Source organism: Arachis duranensis, chromosome 3, assembly GCF_000817695.3.
Source record: "Arachis duranensis cultivar V14167 chromosome 3, aradu.V14167.gnm2.J7QH, whole genome shotgun sequence".
NCBI classification, from domain to species: domain Eukaryota; kingdom Viridiplantae; phylum Streptophyta; class Magnoliopsida; order Fabales; family Fabaceae; genus Arachis; species Arachis duranensis.
Window position 1 is genome coordinate 1,120,518 of NC_029774.3, and position 22,543 is coordinate 1,143,060.

Sequence of the window (22,543 nt, forward strand, 5' to 3'; positions counted from 1 at the left end):
TCAGTGAGGGGTTTTCCCCACACACTGCGCCTTTGAAAATGATGTAATTGAGAATCTCCTCAGTTAAGGAACGTGGACCTATACTATTTGGCGATTTCTTAAAAAATAAAATAAAATAAAATAAATATTTAATTGAAATAATTATAATGATTGTGACATTGTTGCGTCATCACTCCACTGTTGAACTTTCTTCCTTTCAATTACGAAAATGATATTTATACATATCCATAATTTTTTAATGTCTCATATTTTTGTATTGTCTTTCTCACTTCTTTTAAAAACTTTTTCTTTCTCTTTTTTCCTCTCTTATTTGGTATCCTCCACTATGTTAGATTGATTATTAAATGATTGGTAATAAGTTCTCTTTTCTTTTGTTAGTAATCTTATGTTTAAATTTTGAAAATAACAAAATCTCATAAAAAGCTAGCCACAATCTTTAATTCAAGTAAATTTATATTAGTTAAATTTCTAAAATAATAAAATTTAGACACTATCGATTTTATCAAAAAGCCAATTTCTTCGGCTAACAAAATATAGATAAACAAATATTTAAGAACAAAAGAAAAAAAATTGAAAAAGGGAAATATTAGCTTTTGAACCAAATTATTTCTTTCTCTTAAAATTTTCAATGTTGGCCAATAATAATAGTGGCAAATTGAGTATAGTTTGAAACATTATTAATAAATAGCAAAATAATACTTTAGCAAATATATATTTTGTATTTTAATATATTTTATATAAATAATGAATTTATTAACTAATATTTTGTGTAGGTATAATATGGTTGGAATATTTATATAGCTAGGGTTTTAAATGGAGAAAGAATTATATACAGCTAAGTTGAACCAATGAGAATAAAGAAAAAGAAATAATAATGGATGTACCAATAAAGGAAGGAGTAGTGTCCCCTCTCTCTCTATATATGTGTGCCCAACCCTCTTCTTACTGTTACTCTCCAACTCCAACTCCATAACCAAAACTCTCTTTAGCTTCTTCTTTTCTCACTATTTCTCTCCTTTTCTTCAGGGTTAGTTAGATCTCACCCCTTTTGCTATATCTATACTTATATGTATATATATATATGTTTTGGTAAGAAACAATAATTGTTAATATTTTAATTTCTATGTTTATAAATATAAATATATTATTTATGTTTAATTCTTATATAATTATTCTTAGATTCACTTGTGAACTACTTTTCACTTGGATGTTGTGATGATGATTTTTTCAGAAGTGTGTTCTTTGAATCTTAATAAAGGAGAGATAGATAGATTTGAATCTTATCTATCTTTTTTCATTATTTTTCTTCCTTTTTTTCCACCATTATTTGTTGATTTTTTTAAGCTAAACTATTTTGCCCTTCAGTTTTACAGGTTCTACTGATGAATATATATATAAATTTTTTCTTGTCTTTTCTGCACAAGTTCAATTTTCTTTCCTTATTTTTTTTATCTTAAAAAATAAAAAATAGGGATTGTCATACAATAATTTTTGTTGGGTTAATAAAGCATAAATAAAACCTCTATTTCCTCTCCTTAAAATTTAATCCTTTATTATTATTGATGCATGAAGAGGGAGATAAATAGATAGATAGATAGATAGATAGATATACAGTCGTTATTTGCAGATGTAGCATCATCAAGATTCACATGCAAATGTAGAAGGTTGTGTATGTGGGACTTTCTCTTTTGAAGTGAGAATCTTGATGATGCTGCATCGGCAATAAACGCCTTCAATTCAATTCTTCATTCAAAATGCTGTTCCTATTTACTCTCTCTGTTAGTTCAATAGTAAGTTACTGTTTTAACCCCAAACAAACAGATCAGATATATATATATATAATTGTCTCCATTATTATTATTATATATATAAAAAAAAAAGAGATAGAGAGAGAGAGAGATCTAATCTGCAGAAGAATTGAGTTTCAGCAATTGGTGAAGGTGATGACCCCCTTTTTTTCCTCCACTTTCATTCACTTTCTGTTGTTGTCAGGTGGTTTTTTTTTTTAATTTCGTTTTATTTTTCTAGTATTATATATACATTTCTTTATTTTATTTAATTAATTGCCACATTCACAATGGATATATAATTATATATGGGTATGGTCTTGCAATATTTTATTAGAAATTCAACAATACAACAAATATGTGTATATATAATTGAATTGAATTGGATTGGATTGGACAGATTAGTACAAAATGTCTAATATTATGTTTTTCTTTAATTCTGTGTTTTAATTTATTTAGGATGATAAGTATATAATATTAGAATATATAGGGACATTAATAAGTTAGGTGTTGTTGCAATTTGCAGACAGTCCTAGGTTGTCAAAATAGGGTTATTTGGGAGGGGAAGGGGGATGTGGTTGTTAGGTCTTCTTTATGTGCTGACTTCACAGATCTATGAATGTTCCTTTTCAACACAAATTTCAGGGATTCATAAATTGCATACCATGGCGTCTTTTAACTTTCTAAATATAGATTATCATGCATTATATAAATATATATCCCATTCTACAAATCTAGAGAGAGAAATTAAAGGAGCATATGGATAATGGATTTTAGTTTAGGGTACTCATTTGGTGATGTTGTTTCTTGATATATAATTTTTCACTTATATCTATATCTATATCTATATGTAGTAATACTACTAAATTTTATAATTATCTTATATGATTTTATTTTATTTTATTTTTTCACCTGAAATTTCACTGCTAATTTCTAAGAGTTCATGAAGAAATTAAAGCTTTGTGATTGTGAATGTGAATGGATAATTCCAATAGTCATCATAAGTCACAAGCAGTTCTGTACTTGTTATTGCAATATTATTCTATTTACAATAATGTTTTAGTATAACAAGTTATAAATTTAATTATGATTAATAATTCTTATTCTTTTGGTAGTGAGCTTAGTATTACATGAGTTTAGTAAAACAAGACTATTTGAGTGATGACAAAATTCTTTCTTCTAAATTTTAACTTAGTTAATTACCTTTAACTAAAACTTAAAAATCTAATATATATTATTTACATGCTTGTTGATTATATTGCTTAGTATAACATATGTACAAATTAATAATTTAATAGTATACATATATATAGTGTTAAGTACTGTACATGTACTATATATTAATGAAATTAATGTTTGTATGTGTGGATTATTGCGAGGGTTTGCATATGGCAATGAAATTAAGCAAAAATCATTGAAAATTGAAGCTGGGTTGGCTTGGGAACTTGGATTATGCAAAATCAATGACACTATGTGATGAGTTCCATGATCAAGGGGATTTGGCAGTAGTAACTTACTATATTTTATATGATAAGGTAAATTATGATTTTTGTCATTAATATTTGTTATCTTTACTTTTATTCATAATATTTTTTATTTGTGTCAAAATTATTTTTAAACATTAATTCTATCTAAAACGTTTAGGCCAAAATAAAAAATGTTCAAGAATATAGTTTTGATGAACAAAATTAAATAAATTAAAATGTTAAAAATAAAATGAAATTAAATTTTAAGAATATTTTTAAAACAGTATGTTGATGATGGACTAATCTGAGAGGTTGGAGGCTCAAAAATTACCAGCAGGTAATAGTGTATGTCTTAATTGTAATAATAATATTATTATTAGAGATAAATAAAAGAAAATGTTGGATGATGATTATTGATGATAGTGATGATTCATGATGGTATGCATGGAAATCTGTGTGCACCCATCACTGTCCAACACTTGGTTGGTTTCACTCATATTCTTGCAAATGCTGCTTCCCGTTACACTCTTCTTCTGATCTCATCCTGTGTGTACCCAGATTCAGAACCAAATATAACCCTTTTGGCCCACTCTTCTTTATTATCATCATTATTATTTCACACCCACTTCATCCCTACCATCTTTTTTCCCCCTTATATAACTCTTACAAACTTCATCACTTTGGATATAATATAAATGCAATTTCTTCTCTTACTTTTACTTATTTATTCTTAGTCAATAACTTGCCCTTTTAATTGCATTATTTTCTTTAATATCATTACAATCCTATAACTTACAAATAATCAATTAAGCTTAATTAGTTTTTATCCTAAATGTTATTAGGTGGAAATAAATGATCATCATAACACATTGATTGGGTAATAATGTATCTCAAATGATGATGAAATTTCTAACCTCTAATCTTTTATCTTTGAGTGTAGGTATTAGTATACAGTGGAAACTTAGGTGCAGTCGACTTTACGTGAAGTTAATAACTGAGAGCCGTTAAATAATTTTACTAATTTGACTAAATTTTTATCGAACGGTTATCAGCTATTAACTTCACGTGAAGTCGACTGCACCTGAGTTTTTACCTTGTTATATATTATATTGATTGATCTATTGAATGAAAATGACAGAGGTAGATACATGCTTCATGTTGGGGAGTAACCAACTAAGTCTTAAAGATATAATCTCTTCTAATTTCAGGAGGCCAGTTTCTATCACCAAACCTTGTGAGTGCTCATAGTCATTGATTACATATTATATACACTACTATAATTAGTATGAGTTTCCTCTTTGAAATTCAAGATTTATTTAATTACATACTTAATAAAAGAAAGTCTATTAAGGAAATTTATTATGCAATAGTAATTATTTTAATTTATATATACATATATATTATTAAGAAGAAAAGACAGTGATAGGAAGACATACTCATTAATATATTTTAAATTATTCTAAGATTGATGTTTTTTAAACCAAAGGACTTGAATGAGCCTGTCTTGCTTCTAAGTTTATTAGTGTGTATATTTATAGACTTATTATGCAATAAAATTTAGATAGAAGGATGGGGTGTAAGAAGTAAGAACCATTCATCATAGGAAAACAATATAAAAATTATGGGCTTTTTTTACCTTTTAGGTGAAAATGGACATAATCACATGCTACCATATGTACTATACAATATTGGTTCCATCATCCAATGTCTGGTTATTTCTTCTCTTTAGCAAGCAAGAAGAGGATTCCCTTCTCAGTGTGTATGTCTAATCTAAAGTCTAACTAAATCATGAAGAATCCATTGTTTCAAAGTAGTATAGCATCAGATTAACTTTCAAATCAACTTAAGTTGATCTAATAGTTAGTTTATTAGTTCTTAATTAAATATTAGCAGTTCGAATCTCATTTTGTTCATGCAACAATTTATTGACTAATAAATCTTTAAATGAAATTTAAATTCGTAATAAATTAGTCTTTAATCTATCAGATTAGAAGATACCGTGAAAAAATAGTATAGCATCAAATTAATACAAAAATACACCATACATTAATCATCATTGATGATATTTTGACTAAAATTTAATTTTATGTATATGATTCCATCATTCCGTACAGAAACTGTTGTGATGAGATTCCCACATGTCATGTTATGAGGCACTCAGATACACATTTTATGCATGAGAGAAAAGAAAATAGATACTCCTATATAGTACAACACTACACATGCTACCATGTACTATATTTGATGTATGCTAACCACTCCTAGATATGGAAATAGATACTGAATACAATAATACATTTTTGCCAAATTTTGCTTCTTTCAAACTCTTATATATTATGATGAAGGGAATTGATGATCATCACTGAAATTGTGACTGGCTGATTAGATTTAGTATTGAATTTTATGCTATATTATTCTTGTTTTTTTTTCCGAATATATACAACATACATTTTCATTAATCCATTAGTGGTATTTACTTTACAAATTGTAGCTTTCATACTCTATTAAATTAACAGATCTGTGAATTCGAGAGGGAAAACCATTTAAGTGAAAAAGAGGGGTAAAAAAAAGGTCATTATGAAATTAAATGCAACTTTCATTCATATTGTTTATACTAAATATTCTTTTTGAATTTATAGCCCTCCCCGGCTGTGTTAATAGCTTCAGGAACATATGATTTGATATGCAATTTAATCAAGAAATTATTATAATTTTATTTAAAATCACTACTATCAGCACACTGTATGTCTAGTATCCTTTGTGTTAAAGAGATTTCTGGATTCATTATTCTGGAACATACGGTAAAGAAAGACTATCGTTTTTCTAAAAGATAATAATAAATAGTAGTAATTTTTTTATTTATTAAATATAACCATTCATGTGTCTCTCCTTGTCAGTTTAAGATTTTAAAATTAGTGATTTCACTATCACATAATATCAGAATTATTGTTATCAACAGAAGATCAAAACTTCAATTTTTATTATAGAAAAAAGATAAATAAAAAGTAAAATAATTAAAGATGGCTATAAAAATTCATGAAAATTACTTTAGTGCTCTTACATTGAAGTCATGACATACAATTTTTAGAGTTATTTGACTAATTAATGTTACCATAATTTGCCCAAAATAAGATAATTTAAGTGTTAAAATTAAAATCTAAAAGTAGTACTAAACATTGATGATAGTTGACATCCAAATAATGTGTGATTCAATATTTTAAAATTGAAGGAAAAGATCCAACAGATCAATGAGGAAGAAGTCATAGCTGGAAATGATTCAAGACAAAATAAGTATGAGTGGCTGCAATGCAGAAAATAGGGCAGGAATATGAGTAAGATGATGCTGATGGCTGTTAAGCTCATGTGACATGTGGACGCCACATTGGTACTTCTCTGCTGCTTTTGTTTCTACCTTTTTTATCTTTTTTTTTTTTAAATTATTTGAACAATAAAAATTAGTTCTCCATTCACATAATCATTTTAGTTTTAATTTTGATTATTGCTTTATGTATGAAAAGCTTTTAAGACTTCAAATTAATCATTATGCTAACTGCTAAGTGATAAATATGAGTTAATAGCTACAATGTTCTTTGAGAAATTAAGCATTTTTTGTCTATTTGGTTTTTGTTTAAATGTCATAAATTAATCTATGGACAATGTAATTGTAAATCAGATTCTTAATCTTTTAATCACCAGTTAGATGATAATACATAATATAATTATTTTAAAACATGTAATTATCTAATTACTAAAAAAACTTATTTAATTTCTTATTGTATATGTCTAAAATCAATTTAAAATGTTTTAATTTTTGAAAACTAAACTGTAAATATGTAATTTTATTGGTGAAAATTTAGGTGCAGTCAACTTCACATGAAGTTGATAGTCGAGAGTCATTTAATAAAAATTTAGTCAAATCAGTCAAATCATTTAACGACTTTTAACTATCAACTTCACGTGAAATTCACTGTACCTGAATTTCACTGTACCTGAATTTCACCGATCTTACTATATAAACTATAGGAAATAATTAAAAAATATAGGGTTATGAGGTCCCCTCGTATGGTACGTTATATGGACCCAAAGTGTGGCATTATATTTGGTGTACATATGGCAGACATGCAACTCAAGGACTGTGTTAGGGTCCCATACCTTAGATCTCCCTGTACACCAATATCCAACCCTTTTCTGTTCCTTCAAATTTATAACATTTTATCCTTTTTAGGCTTGTTAACAGATCGAATTTAAAGAAAAATAATAATCGAATCGATTAAATTTTAATTGGTTCAAATTTTGAGATTCTAAACCGGAACCAATCCAAAATAATGAAATACATGTCGAATAGGTTTGAATAATAAGATTTCGACTGAAAATGAAATTAAAAAAATCGAAATAATAAAAGAAAAAATAAAAAATTATAAAAAATAATATGTAATAGTATAAAAAATAAAACAGTGATATATTATTAGAATTATAATTAAATAAATATCATAATTAGAAGAGAATAAAATTATATATATACTATTATATATATTTTTAAAATTAATATAAGCCTAATATGATAATTGGGTTGGCTCGGGTTTTTTTAACCCTAGAACCAATAAAGCACAGGTTGGATCAAATCTGATTCGATTGCACCTGATTACTCGTCGGTACAGAACTAATATAATCAAGTTAAGTTGGTTTTGGTCGGGTAATTAGATTATCAATATCTCTAAACACCCTAATTCTTTTACTCTAATAAATTAATGCATTTCTTTCAGTACTAGGATGTGGTAATAATTATGCATATAGTTAGAGAGGTTAATGTAATACTATACCAATGAATTTAATTAACTTAATTATGCATATAATGCCTTGACCATTTTTACAAATGCGAATATTGAGTGTAAAACATTAACAATTAAATTATTGTTTGGTAAGAATAATGGCAGGGGCTTAATTTGGTGTTATGAATTAAGATGGTTCTATAACAGTGTAACCTTCTTATGGAAAGATATTTGCTATATGTGATTGTACGAACTATATACAACCTGCAAATTTTCCAGTATTTTTGCCAGATTTGAGATTTTTACTAAGATTTCAGACTCAGTCTTTTGTACAAATCTAGCTAGCTTCCGCGAACCTTTTCGAATATAATGTGATGGCTTGATAGTTGAATAATTAAAGAGGACTTCGGTCACTTCTACAAAATGGAGGGAAAAAAGCTACTTATGCCAAATTTAGCAACATGTGACTTTACAAGATTAAATAAGAAAAATAATTCTAGCTGATTTGTTGGTATTATTGTTATTATTATTATTATTCTTGTTTTTCACTGGGCCGATATATTTGGGTTCTCTTAAAAATTGACTCACTCAATCCAATGGATGATAGAAAAAAGAAAAGGTTACAATCTCCTTTCAAGACGTCTAATTAAGAGATTAAAAGTACCCATCGCTCTAACAAATCCCATAATAGCCATAAAACTATCTATTCCTACAAAGAACAAAATTTATAGATAGATCAATAGATACCCTTTAAATATGAAAATCCACAAATAACCCCGACGAAAAAAAAAAATCTCTGCAAATATACATCATTTTTGGTTAACTTTGACAAGTGTCGGCTATAAAAATGATTTATTTCAAGGCCCAATAAGGTCCAAAAGCTTTATTTGCCAATGTTAATGGTCTCAAATTGTAAAGAAAAAACAAAATGGTCTCTTGACCAAAAATATAAATAAACATGGTCTAAAATTCCAGCGTGTGAATTTTTTCATAATCACTGCTGTCTAAAGTCATTAGAGCAGTAGGGGAATTTACCCAAGTCTCCTTGGATAGTCTTAACGTTATGATAGCAGACATTTTTTTATTTGCAAATTCTATACGATGCATACATTTACATAGTTGGCCAATTAAAGGTTAGAAAGGAAAAAGAATAAATAAAAGGAACCAGCCATTCTGGCATGTTTGCATATTTTTCAACTATATTATATATAATCCCTCAAAATCTGATGAAGTAATGAAACAACTAGTAAAGGATGGAAGTTTTGGAAGCTGTACATTTTTTTTGCATTGATTGCTGAACTATGCTTGCCAAATGCAGGAATACTAAGAGAGCGTTTTCTCATTTTGGCTTTGCCCCTCGGCGTTATTTTCCTTTCACTCTTCTTTTCCACGAGAAAGGAAGAGTAAGAACGATGGTCTGGACCTGGACCTGGACCTGGACCTGGCACAGGGATTGGCTCACTTCTAGTTCTATGGAATACATCCATGTTCCGATTATGATTATTCAGTTGCATTTTTGTTTCTAACTCCGCTGCAACCGCGGCAAGCTTATCCTTCAACTCCTCCTCGTCATCCTGCCACACATACCCATAATCTTGATCTTGCATTGCAAGATCATCGTACTCCTCATCTGACTTTGTAGATTCCTCATCAACTGACCCTTCCTGCACAGCAATGGAAAGGCCTAAAATTCCTCTCTAGGAAGAATTGATAGTATATACACATGCATGTGCACGCACACAATCAGTTCATATTGGTGCATCATTTAAACTAATATGGAGACTTTAACTTTACCTCGTCATGGACGTCTTTGTGACCATCATCACTTAAATCATCATCACTACCTACCTCTAGCTGATCATCGTCGTCTAACTCTTCATCACTACCATGCACCGAGAAATCTTCCTTGAGCTATAAAATACAGAATGAAAAAAGGGGCAACAAAAAGATTAACGTCTTTAGTTTATACTCCAACTTTTTCGTCACCAACAATAACGAGCCTTTAATTTTTTGCACTGAACAAGAAGATAAATTAAAAAGAGTTGTTCAAATTTACCTCTTTTGCAGGACCTTCCGAGGTCGGTGAGCTACAGCAAGAGGATAAATATCTACTACCAGAATCATATCTACTACCAGAATCATCAGCCCTCGACTCATCAACACTTCCAGCTCGACTAGTACCACCATCACTGGGCCAAGCACTGATCCCATAAAAACCAAACTGAAGATTTATCGGTTCTGCCTTACCAATCCGCAAGGGACCATACATTGGACTTCCAATTCCATTATCTGGTCCAAGGCCCCAAATAGGCTTCCCATTAGAGTCAACGCGATTAACAGGCCAAGCTTTCGCAACAGATCCATCGGTATTAACAAGTGCCATCAGACTCCTTGAAGAACCTTTCCTCTGGATCAACCGGAACATTCCTTTCGAGCTTAAAGTATTTGCTGCACATTGATGTCTGTACTCCTCATCAACAACCGTTACAGTATTTCTAATGGGATCATACAGTTGATCCCCTGCTCCACGCCTCCGAAGACAGCTGAAGACAGTTGCATGGATGGCTGCTACACTCTTGTCAACATTTGTATTGTTTATTTTGGGAACTAAATGCTTCTCGGCACGCTTACAGAGATAATCCTGAATTGTCCTAATATTTCGAATATACTTTACATACTTGTTTTTAGCTGGGTCAAGTGTCATATACTTCGCACGTACAGCAAATCTTTCCAGGTGCTTTTCCTCGTTTGAAATGTATATCATGAACGGTATGATTGAAGGATGTTTCTTCATAAGCCCCATCTGCATGAGTATTAAAGTTATTATTATTTCCAGGCAATCAGAAAAATATAGAAGTACTTCTTGAATTCCATAAAGAAATATTAAAGAAAACAATAACGACATACAACAAAGTTTAGGCTCAAATGAACACCCTCTACAACAACAGACTCTTTCCGTTCTTCCCAGGCAGTGATTAGCCTATCAAGACTGTCAATCACCATCTCGCTCTGTGCCTTAAATCCTTCAACAGCCATTTGCTTTGGATTTGGCAGTTCAGTAATGTTAGGGCCTATCTCCAATATCCCTGAATCGGATTTCCTATGACCACCCTCGTTTGCTACATCCTTGGGAAGAGAACGTGCCACGCCTGCTAGCTTTTTTGCTTTCTTTTTGGCCTTGGCTTCTGCAACAGAAACTGGATCCAAACACTCGCCGGCATGGTAAGTAGAAGCCCATAACAAGGGGTTCTCCTTCTCATCAGCAAAACTCCTCATCATGTGCCTGATAGAATCGGTTGACACCACTGTGGTGAGGCCCAATCTGCCACCCTGCAGTTATAAATGGTACCCAAAATATTTGACTGAGGTATAAATAGCTCTTAGCTGTTCATCTTTCAATGGCAAGCCAAAATATTTCCTATCCAACAATTACTACAAACTAGGATAACATAATTGGATTTGCAAGAGATACATTTCTTGTAAGATGAAGATAAATTACCAGCAGTGAAGACAATGTGGATTTGCCACAGCCACTAGTGCCACACAACAGCACTGTCACAGACTCCTTCCTTTCTCGCATCCTATAACCAAAAATAGAAGATATATGCAATTTTAGTGTTACATATATATCAATATGCTTATTTCTTCCAAACAAACTACAAAAAGAAAATTGGAAATGAGTCCATAAAATTTTATTGGCATTGAATAGAATCATAAACACTTCAGTCTCTGAAGATGTGCTATATGGTTAGTGGTATTGTAAAAATCTTGACCATGAAAAATCATCTCTAATTTGTCTGCATTGTAAATCAACATAGGCCCCAACAAGGTATGAAAACAATGGCATACCTGCAGGCTAGCACCAAATCTGCTCTCTGATTGGGACCGAGATACTTGTACTCAGACATAGCATCACAAACCATATCTAAAAATGTTTCTCTCTGAACAAATGCTGTTGTGCGCCTTTTGTACGACTCAAATGGTACACTGTTATTTTTTTCTTTCGCCAGACGACATAACCGGTCTCCTAAGTCTGTTTTAGCCAAGCAAAAACCAGCATTCTTACCATCTTTATTCACAAAATTTTCACTTGGTGTGTATGAACCTGATAGCGTTACAGCTTCAGGCTGTGGGGTACCAGTGGTACTCTCCCCCTTTGTGACTTCAAATACTCTTTTGCTGATCTGTTACGAGGAAAATAAAAAAGATAATCAGAATAATTTGTAGTGGGGAAAATATCCCAGAGCAGGCCATGTTAATTACGATTTGTTACTCAAAATCAAAGGTTTGTTTGATATGAAGCAATTGACTCACAATACATAGTTTTCTGTGTGCATACGAAACTCTTATTAATTTATATATACGCCATTGAAATATTGATGCGGAAGCAAATGCAACCCCGTCGAAGAAATTCAATACAAATAAAAACAAAGACCAAACACAACAACCGAAGACTTAAAAGAAGCTTAAAAAATAAAATGACAAAGCAAAAGAACAAACACGTCAAATTGCAAAAGCTTCACTACAGGCCTATACCTAACAAATAACTAACACCACTAAAAATACTCGAAAACCTCATAGTTTCAACTAAAACTTCCAGCAAAGCACATCAAACCCAGAGCCTCGAACAAAATTATCCAGATCAACCAGCTAAGTTACCAAATCACAGCTCTCAGGAAATTAAAACTAAATTATTCAAAATCTAGTATCACCAAAATAATTTTGCAGAATCAAAATTCCAATTCACAACAAATATTTAAAAACAATACAAATAAAATAAACCTTGAAGGCATGGCGAGCTTTGCATCCCATAAGTTGAAGAGTGCTCTGAAGAACAGAGCGCGTGTATCGAAACGAATCCTTCTCCTTCTCGTCCACCACCACTATGTACAATATCTTTGGAGTTTCGCACATCGTTCCTTATCCTGCACCTGGAACGCACACACAATTATCGTTCGCCATCGTCATTCATTCATTATCATGCAAAAACAAATAATAACTTCCATTCTAAGCCAAATGTATTCATGCGATTGCGATTATATTGAAATCGATAAAAAGTAGAGGTACCTAACCTTAACCGCAACAATGCGACTGGGAACGAAACAGGATGATCACGGAACAAAGCACAATGAATCAGGAGAATAATAATAATGGATTGATCAATTTGAATTTAATTAAATTGTTTCTGATGGAATTACACGCCATTGTTGTTGTCGTGGTTTTAGGTTTTGAAACCGTAAATCGCTTCTTCTTCTTCTTCTTCTTCTTCGTTCTATCTTAATCCATCAACCTTCCTTCCTTCATTCTTTCTCTTCTCTCTTTGATTGTTTTTGGTTCGTTTCATTTTTGCACCGCTTTCTTGTCTCCAAAAAATAAACGGTTTTCAGCGTGTGCGTGAAAATGACGAACTTGCCCTCCGATTTTAAGGAATTTTCATTTGCCGCGTATTATTATTTTTTTATATTCTATTTTATTTTTTTTTTCCGATTTTTGGAACGCTGTGGAGAAAGCGTGGGCCCTAAATGAGGATCAAAGAAGGAAAGATTCAGATTCTGTAATTTAATATTATTAATTTATTATACTTTTATTCTTTTTATATTAATTGCTTTTTTTTTCCCCCTTTAAATTAAGGAAGAAGTTTAATATTGAAAAAGAGAACTTGAAAAATTACCCTTCCAGATTGTGAGGGGCCAGTGTCATCATCTATGATCTATCACTCTTCTCTATTTTTTGGTTAGAACCATCTATCACTCTTTATTCAATGAATTAAACTTAACATTATCTTAACCATTAATAATAATAAATGGATAGTAGCTAGCCAATTCAATCTTGTTATCATTTAGAGTTTAATTGAAAAGTCAATTTATTTTAATTAATATCAGTTAATTAAATTTTAAAAATAAAATAAAAAATTGACTAATATTAATTAATTAAAGATAATTTTGTATACTAGTTAATTCCATTGATTATCGTTTAGTTATATATATCAAACATTTTAAGTTTTAGAATTTTTTTTTTCCAAAAGCATTATTAGGATAATCCTGCTTGTGCAAAATCTAATATGTTTGGTTGAATGACAATTTTCATCCATAAAATACAAACTAAATATCTCATTCACCGGAATAATGTATTGAATATATATGATATTTTCAATAACTGCATCATCGATTTTGTAAATATCATACCTACCTGCTAGCTACTATAACCCCACAAAATATTAATCAAATAACAAAAATGCATTCATGGTGGATAAAGGAGACAACCTGCAGTGTGAAATGGTGTTGTTATTATAAATTTTTATTGTTAATTATTGTCATCGATGTCTCATGTAAAGAAGAGCTTGATTTTGAACGAAGAAGATAGTGATATATGTGGAAGCAGGTCTATGCTACTTAATTTGTCTTTGTTCTTATGTTGTTTACTTCATTTGTCACCTTCTATTACATGAATATGACTTTTTATTTTTGCTTTTGTTCCGTTTTAGGGCGTGGACTTTGAAGTCCACCCTACATAATATCATTCTTGGATAAATATTTTAGAATAAAAAATATAAATTTAATTTTAATGTATTATAAATATAAAATTTTATACGTGTATTTAATTATATAGTATTATATTAATAAATATAACTATTTTTTATATTAACTGTGTGAATAATTATTTAAAAAAATAGTTATGATTACACGATTTTATAAAATATTTTAGATTATTAATACATTAAAATTAAAATCTAAAAAATATATATGAAATTGTATACAAACATATAATTGGAGAATAACACAAAATATTTTTCACTTGAAATAAGTTTTTTTTTCTAAAAATAAAAAAGAAGTAAGTTCTCTATTACTTTAATGTTTATATATTTTATTATTTTCATTCTTATCTTAAAATAATAAAATTAAATAATACGTACCTTATATATGTGATCTTAGAGCACTGATGAAGAAACACTACACCAATGCAATAGCGGTCATATATATATAGCATCCAATGATGACTTCAACAACCAATTCTAGATGAATATATATACAGTACAGGAAATATTTCAAGTGCTCTGGAGTGTATCGATGCACTAGTTGTTTTAACCGTTGATTTCAATTAATATATATTTTATATATTTTTTATAATTTAAATCAATAGTTAAAATAATTGGTGTATTAATACTCTCAATGCACTTAAAATACTTTATATAATACATGCACGTCATTCAAAAAAATTCTTACATCCACTTAGAATAAATGAATGTTTTGATTAATTAATTGTTTTTTATGTTAGTATTATAAATTTATTATTAATTTAATTTAAATTTTTTAAATATTAATAAAAGTAAACTTTAAATTATAAAATAATATAATATGAAACTGAAAAAATTTTAAAAATACAAATAAATCAAAATTTTAAATCTTAAATAAACTAAAAATTGTTTACTCATTTTTTGCTGAAAAATTTAATTTTGATTTTTTTTTGATAAATTATTCATTATATTCCCTTGTTAAAAATAAAAATTTATTACCCTTAATTATTAATTGCGTTCATATTACGACTAACGTGTAGTTCAAGCTTTGTCTAGAAAGGGAAGAATGTGACAGAGAAACATAAGTATATATGGCACTAATAATTAGTGAAGGACTAAAAAATTATAAAAACAATATTAGTTGTTTGAAACAGACTGCAAACCGTGGGCGTAGGGTCTGTAAACAATAAACTCTCATTTGATTATATTAAATATTTAATATAATTTTATAATGAAAAATAGAAAATGAAAATGCAATTGAGTGTGGTAGATTTGGTAATTAAAAATAAAAATGGTGGGCATATTGGGGAAGTGAATTAAGAATAATGTTAATATTAGTTAGTATATTGTGTTGGTGACTTGGTGTAGCAACCTCCATGAGCAATGGTGATGAAAGTCTTGGTGATAACACGTGTGTTTTGATTTGTTTAGGGTTTAGAAAGAACAACACGTGGAGTTGCATACTACAAACTAGGCACACATTTTAATAATCACTCTTCCAAACCTTGGCGGTTTCATTAAAGAAACTTAACTATGATTCATCATTATTAAAATATATAACTTTTCATCCTATTTCTTTCTATTGAGATTAATTTTAATAAATATTGTTTAATTTTGAGAATTATCTGAAATGTTGATTTGGATTTGAGTATAAAATTTTGACTCCTTCTTGGAACAGCGTCCAAATTGTTTCTATGTTAGTATATTATATGTTAATTTAAATAAATTTTTAGTAAATTAGAACGTAAATATATTTAAAGAATTTTAATATATTTATATTAGAGTGTGATAATTTTTTTTTTAGAATAATTCTACTTTTAATTGATTATAACTATTTTTTTATTTTAAAAATTTGTTGAGATTTATCTTTTTAGAAAAGATAGACATAGTAAAAAAAATTTGAGTAGATAATTACTTATTTAAATAAATAATATTATTTTTTGTCACGGTGTTCAATTTTTTTAAAAAAATGGAGTAAATGGTTGAGGATATTTTTTTAGTGGACCGGAGTTTATATTTTGAGTCAAAATATAAATAAATATTAAATAAGATAAATTTTAGTTATTTTTAATTATTAGATTTTTTTCAATTTTTTTTATTTTTTAGTTTTTTAATATTATTATTTTATAATATAATATCTTAATTTTATATAAAAAAATTTAAAATTCGATTTATAATAAATCTCAAAAATAAAAAATAATAGAAAACAAATAAAAAATAAAGCATCTGCAAACTGTTTTTCTTTTTTTTTTCTTCTTCTGTGAGGGATTATCCCAAGTGTTTTGTTTTGTGGGAGAGAATACCTTCTTGGATTTGGATTTATATCCAATATTATATTAAAGACCAGAGTAGTAAACATAAGAATTCTTTTAAATGTGTGAAATAAATAAGTTTGGTTAATATGTGTCTAGAAGTTTTAAAATTATTATTCTTCATAAATCTTTTTTAATTAATAAACCTTATTAAGATATGTCTATTCTTAGGGCTAAACCCAATGAAAAATAGAGAAAATTTCATGAGAAATGGATCACAAAAGTTATTAGTTTGAAGGTTAAAAAATGGAATTACTCGCAAAATATTTTAAAATGTTAAAAAAGAGAATTAAAACAAAGATATTAAAAATAAGGATGAATAAATGATGGGATCTCTCAAATATACTATACATAGAAAGAAATCTAATAGTGAAGAATAGAAAAAAAAATATAAAAAGTAAAAGTAGATTTCTTTCTAGAGAATAGGACTTGTGAACTAACTCAATGAGAAGCTACATGGAGATGTTAAATCTTTCGAAAGAGTTTACTAGAAGCATCGAGAATAGAAATTAGGACAGTGTTGATTCTTTCAAAGACAAAGAGATTTCTAACTTTCCAACAGTTTTAACATAGAATAGCAAGTAATTGTTGGTTCCGATTGTCACCACCCATTGAACGAACTGCTCTATCGTGGTGTTCCTCCAAGACCAAAATTCAGTAATTGGATGGATGGGGAGGCATAAACTCAGAGAACTATTGGACCAAGCATCCCTTATAGCTGGACATTGCATAAGACGGTGAGGGATTGTTTCGTCCTCTTCTTGGCAATGGAGACACGGTACCGGTGTTGCAAGAAATCTCCATTAAATCTGGGTTAGAACCGGAAGACAATTATGAAGGCACTTTCAAATAAACAGTTTAATTTTGTGAGGGAGCTTCATCTTCCAAAGGTTGATACAGGAACTTTTTACTGCATATGGGTTGGACATAGTTCAAGCGTAGGGTGTAAGAATAGGTACGCCACTCCATAGCCTGATATTGTATCATATTTCTTTTGTTTGTTCAGTGTCCATTGGAGTGTGTCATCTCCATCTTCAATTTTCAAAGATAGAATTCTAATTGAAATATCACTTGAAAAGATCTCTATAATTAATGGTTGATTCCAAATTCTTTATTCAATAATCAGGTCTTTTACTCTGGGAGCAATAATGACCGAGTGTTGAACATTTATTGGCACATGAATGGATATGGGAGAGGCAGCCAAAGGTTATCAAACGTATGAATGTTTATACCGTTACCTATTCTTCAGATAAGTCCCTTCTCCACCACATTTCTACCTTGCAAAACACTTCTCCACATCCCCAAGAAGAGAGTGTTCCAGATTCTATATTTAGAATATTTCCATTTTTGAAATATTTACCTCTGATCTGTAAATTCTGACCAGTAGAGAATTAAAATGTGTTGTTATTCTCCAATACTATTTTTCTAACAGAGCAAGGTTTTGAGCCTTAAGGTCTTTAAAACTAAGACCTCCTTCCTTTTTTGATTGGGTCATAGTGTCCCAGCTAATCCAGACCAGTCGCCTTTCATTTTTTTTTTGACCCCACCAGAACCGAGTCAGCAAGAAGTGAATATCGGATATTAGACTGCCTAGTAATTTGAAGCAGGAAAGAGTATAAATCGGGATGGCCTCCTCAATTGTCTTTAATAAAACTAATCTTTTCCCAATAGACAATCGCTTCCAACATTGAATTCTTTTATGTACCTTCTCCTTAACCATGTTAAAAGTGGCTCTCTTTGATCTATTAACAACAGATGGCAGCTCAATATATTTATCTTAAGCTCCTATATGTGAAATGTTTAAAGAGATAGCCAGACAAGCACGAGAGTCAAGAGGAGTGTTATGACTGAAAAAAATTACAGATTTGTCAAGATTAACTTTCTTACTGCTAAAGCACTTGTACGTAGTTAATAGATCAAGGATATTTTCACAAACAATTGAATTAGCCTTACCAAAAAGAATAGAGTCGTCCACAAATAGAAGATGATTGACCTTAGGACAATGCCTGTTAATCTGAATGTCCTCAATGAGACTGCTTTGTTCTGCTTTGTGTAGTAAGAAAGAGAGATCTTTTGCACAAAATAAAAAAAGATAAGGAGAAAGAGGAGCTCTTTGGCAGAGACATATTTGTGGTTTGAAAAAATCATAGGATTGTCCTTCCACAATCACAGAATAAGAAACAGTCGTCACTAATTCACTAATCCAAATAATCCAAAGGGGATCAAATCCTATTTTCTCCCATATAAACTACAAAAAGTTCTACTCTACTTTATCGTAGGCCTTACTCATATTCAATTTGAGGGTCATCTCATGTTCCAGACCTTGTGTTTTGTTCTTGAGGAATGCATATATTCATGGACAATTAAGATATTATAAGAGATCAGTCGGCCTTTAATAAAAGCACTATGAGAAGGGCTGATAAGTTTATGCATCATTTCTTAAAGTCTGTGAACTATGACTTTAGAAATAACTTTATAAACTACCGAAGAAAGGTTAATTGGTCTCACCTGGGACATATCTTTAGCATCTGAGACTTTTGGGATCAGACAATTTGTATGTGGTTGAAACTTTTCAATATGCAACCTCCCGTAAAGAACCCGTTAACTGTCCGAAATACATCACCACTGACGATGTTCCAGTAATGTTGAAAGAATTTAGCTGTTATCCCATCATCTCCTGGGACACTCTGAGGGTGAGCATTGAAAGTAGCCCGTTTGACTTCCTCTATAGTAACCAGACGTCTAAGCCTTCGGTTCATGGAAGCTGTAACCTTAGGCGTGAAGTTAGTGAATAGTGGGCTTGGATCATTGTGACAAGAGGAGGAAAAAATATCTCTAAAATAAGATTCTGCCACTGCCGCTATATCAGCATTTGGAGAAAATAATTCGCCATGGTTTCCAGTCAAGTGCCATATTTTATTTCGACGAGTGCGGTTACAAAATTTCTGATGAAAGTAACTAGTATTTTGATTTCTCGTTTGAAGCCATCTGACCCTAGACTTCTGCTTTTAATATAATTCTTCATTATGGAGAGCCTTTTCTAGTTTGCTTTCTAAATCTAAGATGATATTATCTCTATGGACCCCTGCTGCCCAAAACTCCTTTAATTGAGATTGAAGATAATTAATTTTCTCTTTAGAGTTCGTTCTATTAGACTGCTGCCATAAGACAAAACTGTGTCGACACTTCTTAAATTTTTGAAATAAAATAAACATGGGGCTGCCTTCTATTCTCTCTCTCCATATCTCATTCACAATCTGCCTTACCTCATCATTAGAACACCATCGTTCTTGAAATTTGAATTGCCGTTTAATTTTCTCTGTTCTCGGGCTTAAATAAGTGAGAAGAGGAGTATGATCAGAACCTGATTCAAAAATTCGAAGAACAGTAGTATTAGAAAATAGTTTCTGCCACTTAGAACCAACCAGCACACAGCCAAGCCATTCCTTAAATCTGGACTAGACCTCCGATTTGATCATGTAAATGGTTTGCCTACCATTCTAATATCCATTAGATAGTTGTCATCAATAAACGAATTAAAGGCTTCGATAAAAGCTGCTGATTTCATTCTCCCGCCCACCTTTTCATTCTGGTTAGAAATAACATTAAAATCACCCTTGATTATCATTCGTCCTTAAAATGCTTGAATAATAGGTTGAAGAGCCTTATACTGTACTCGCCTATCTTGATCATGAGAGGTCAAATGAACTCCAATAATACCTCAAGAAATATTAGTGCTCATTTCCACCATTGAGACCACAATAATGTAAATGTTGTCATAACTAATATTCTGAACATTGCATCTCTCCTTCTATGCCAAAGCAAGGCCACCGACAACTCCTGATGGATCCGCAATGAACCAATCTTTGAAACCACAAAATTTAAGCTTTGCTTTCACTTGTTGAGGTTAATTTTTGGTTTCACAAAGAAAAACAACTTCGAGAGAGTGGGATTTACAAATTCTTTTTAAATTGTGAATTGTGAGGAATCTCCTCAAACCCAACAATTTTAAACTAGTAGCTTCATGACTTTATGGGTGCCATTTAAAGGCTGGCACCCTCTATTGTTGTCGCAGCATGATCATTAGAGTACTCTTTAAGATAGATTTTTTTTCTATTTTGGATACTCATAGTAAAAATACAAGATTTTGGATAAAATTAGAATATAAGTAAAATATATAATAGATTTAGATTTAGATAAGATAATAGATTTAGATTTAGAAGAAAAATAATATAAGTTGGGTGAGATTGATTAGAAGAAAAAAAAAGAAGAACCCTAATAGAATGGCTATAAAAATTCTTACAGAGCATATTAGGAACCCTATTAAAAAAACTAAAAGTGGCATGATTATCTAAAAAAGGGCACAAAGAGTTCTTATTGTTGTTCTAATTTAAAAATAAGGAAATGCATAACTTGAGAACAAAGATACATTTAAAAAAAAAACTTATGTCTCTTGTTTTATTATTTCTTCATAGAAAATTGGAAGAATAACGAAAACTCGAACAGGTTATAGTAAACATTTCGTCTAGTCAACAAAAGTAAAAGACTTACGAAAGTTAGGCACATCAAATAATTGACTTAAAATATCTTAAATTAAATATTGCAAACTTGTTGCAATTTTTGAAGCCAACTTATTCCCAACTCCAAATTTTGCTGACCATATTTTACTTCCTTTCAGTTTATGAAATCTTTTTTTGTTAATCATGAACCTCTTCTATATTTTTTTTTGAAAAAAAAAACTACAAATTAAAGTTGATGAAAAAAACCACAGTACAAAATAAAAAATAAGTAAAAATTTCTATATATCCAAATAAAATTATTAAGAATTTATAAAACTAGTTTTTTTTTAAACGTCCATTATTTTTTAAAAGATATATTTTTCTGGAAAAAAAAACTGATTTTATAAATCTTTTAAAGTTTGACGGTGCCAGTAATACTCACTGACTCACCGTACACGGAAGGTTTTGGAAATAATCAAAAGTGTAATTAAAGTCTATTGATATTCATTTATATAATCTTTTGATGTTGAAATATAGATATCTTATCTTCTTGTAACATTGAAATAGTTCCAATAATAACTGTTTTCTGAAGTAGAATTCAAATTTAAATTAAAAAAGTAAAGATACTTTAGAGTTTAGAGTGAGTATATATAACTTGACATTTGACCATTAAAATCTTTTTTATGAATAATGTTAGATAACTAATTGTTTTTAATTAATATTAGTTTATTTTTTAAAAATTATTTTGTTTATTTTAAAATATAAATTTTAAATAATAAATATTTATTTTTAAATTTTAAATTATAAACTTAAATTTTTTTATTTAAATTAGAAAAATAAAATAAAGTCCAGCAATATCTAGTATACAACAGATCTGTAAACTTCTTATTTTTTTAAGTTTTAAACTAAAAAAATATTTTTTTCTTATAGTAGAAAAATAAAATATTCGTAAAATTTCAAAAAAAAATTGAAAATTTTTAAAGTTTTTAAACTAATTTATTCTTAATTTGCGAACAAATGTATCAAAAAAAGTCAACTATTTGGGTGTAGCATTATCTAGTGAATAAAAAATAAAAAATATTTTAGAAAAATTTAAAATTTAAAAAAACCAAATTTTTTATTTTTAAATTTTAAATTATAAGATTAAATTTTTTCATTTAAATTTGAAAAATAAAATAAAGTCCAGCAATATCTAG

At 29.7% G+C, this 22,543-nt stretch overlaps 1 protein-coding gene and 1 long non-coding RNA gene across 5 annotated transcripts; one reads left to right on the forward strand and one right to left on the reverse strand.

Moving 5' to 3' along the window:
- Positions 1-948: 948 nt before the first annotated feature.
- Positions 949-10,233, forward strand: LOC107476995 (uncharacterized). 3 transcript variants are annotated; one of them, XR_008007055.1, is made up of 4 exons: positions 949-3,322; positions 3,538-3,590; positions 4,392-4,487; positions 6,483-6,728. It is a non-coding gene; the product is annotated as an uncharacterized LOC107476995 (long non-coding RNA). The 3 variants fall into 3 exon arrangements; XR_008007054.1 differs by lacking the exon at positions 3,538-3,590 and adding an exon at positions 10,090-10,233 and having other exon boundaries at positions 1,046-3,322; positions 6,483-6,638; XR_001589728.3 differs by lacking the exon at positions 3,538-3,590 and having other exon boundaries at positions 972-3,322.
- On the reverse strand, positions 9,308-13,387 carry LOC107476989 (P-loop NTPase domain-containing protein LPA1 homolog 1; the record flags this gene model as incomplete). Of its 2 annotated transcripts, none has more annotated exon segments than XM_052258995.1 (8): positions 9,308-9,686; positions 9,817-9,933; positions 10,079-10,825; positions 10,930-11,352; positions 11,522-11,603; positions 11,872-12,206; positions 12,805-12,953; positions 13,095-13,387. In XM_052258995.1, coding segments are annotated over 7 exon segments (2,215 nt in total), but the record flags the coding sequence as incomplete, so codon positions are not given.
- Positions 13,388-22,543: the final 9,156 nt, after the last annotated feature.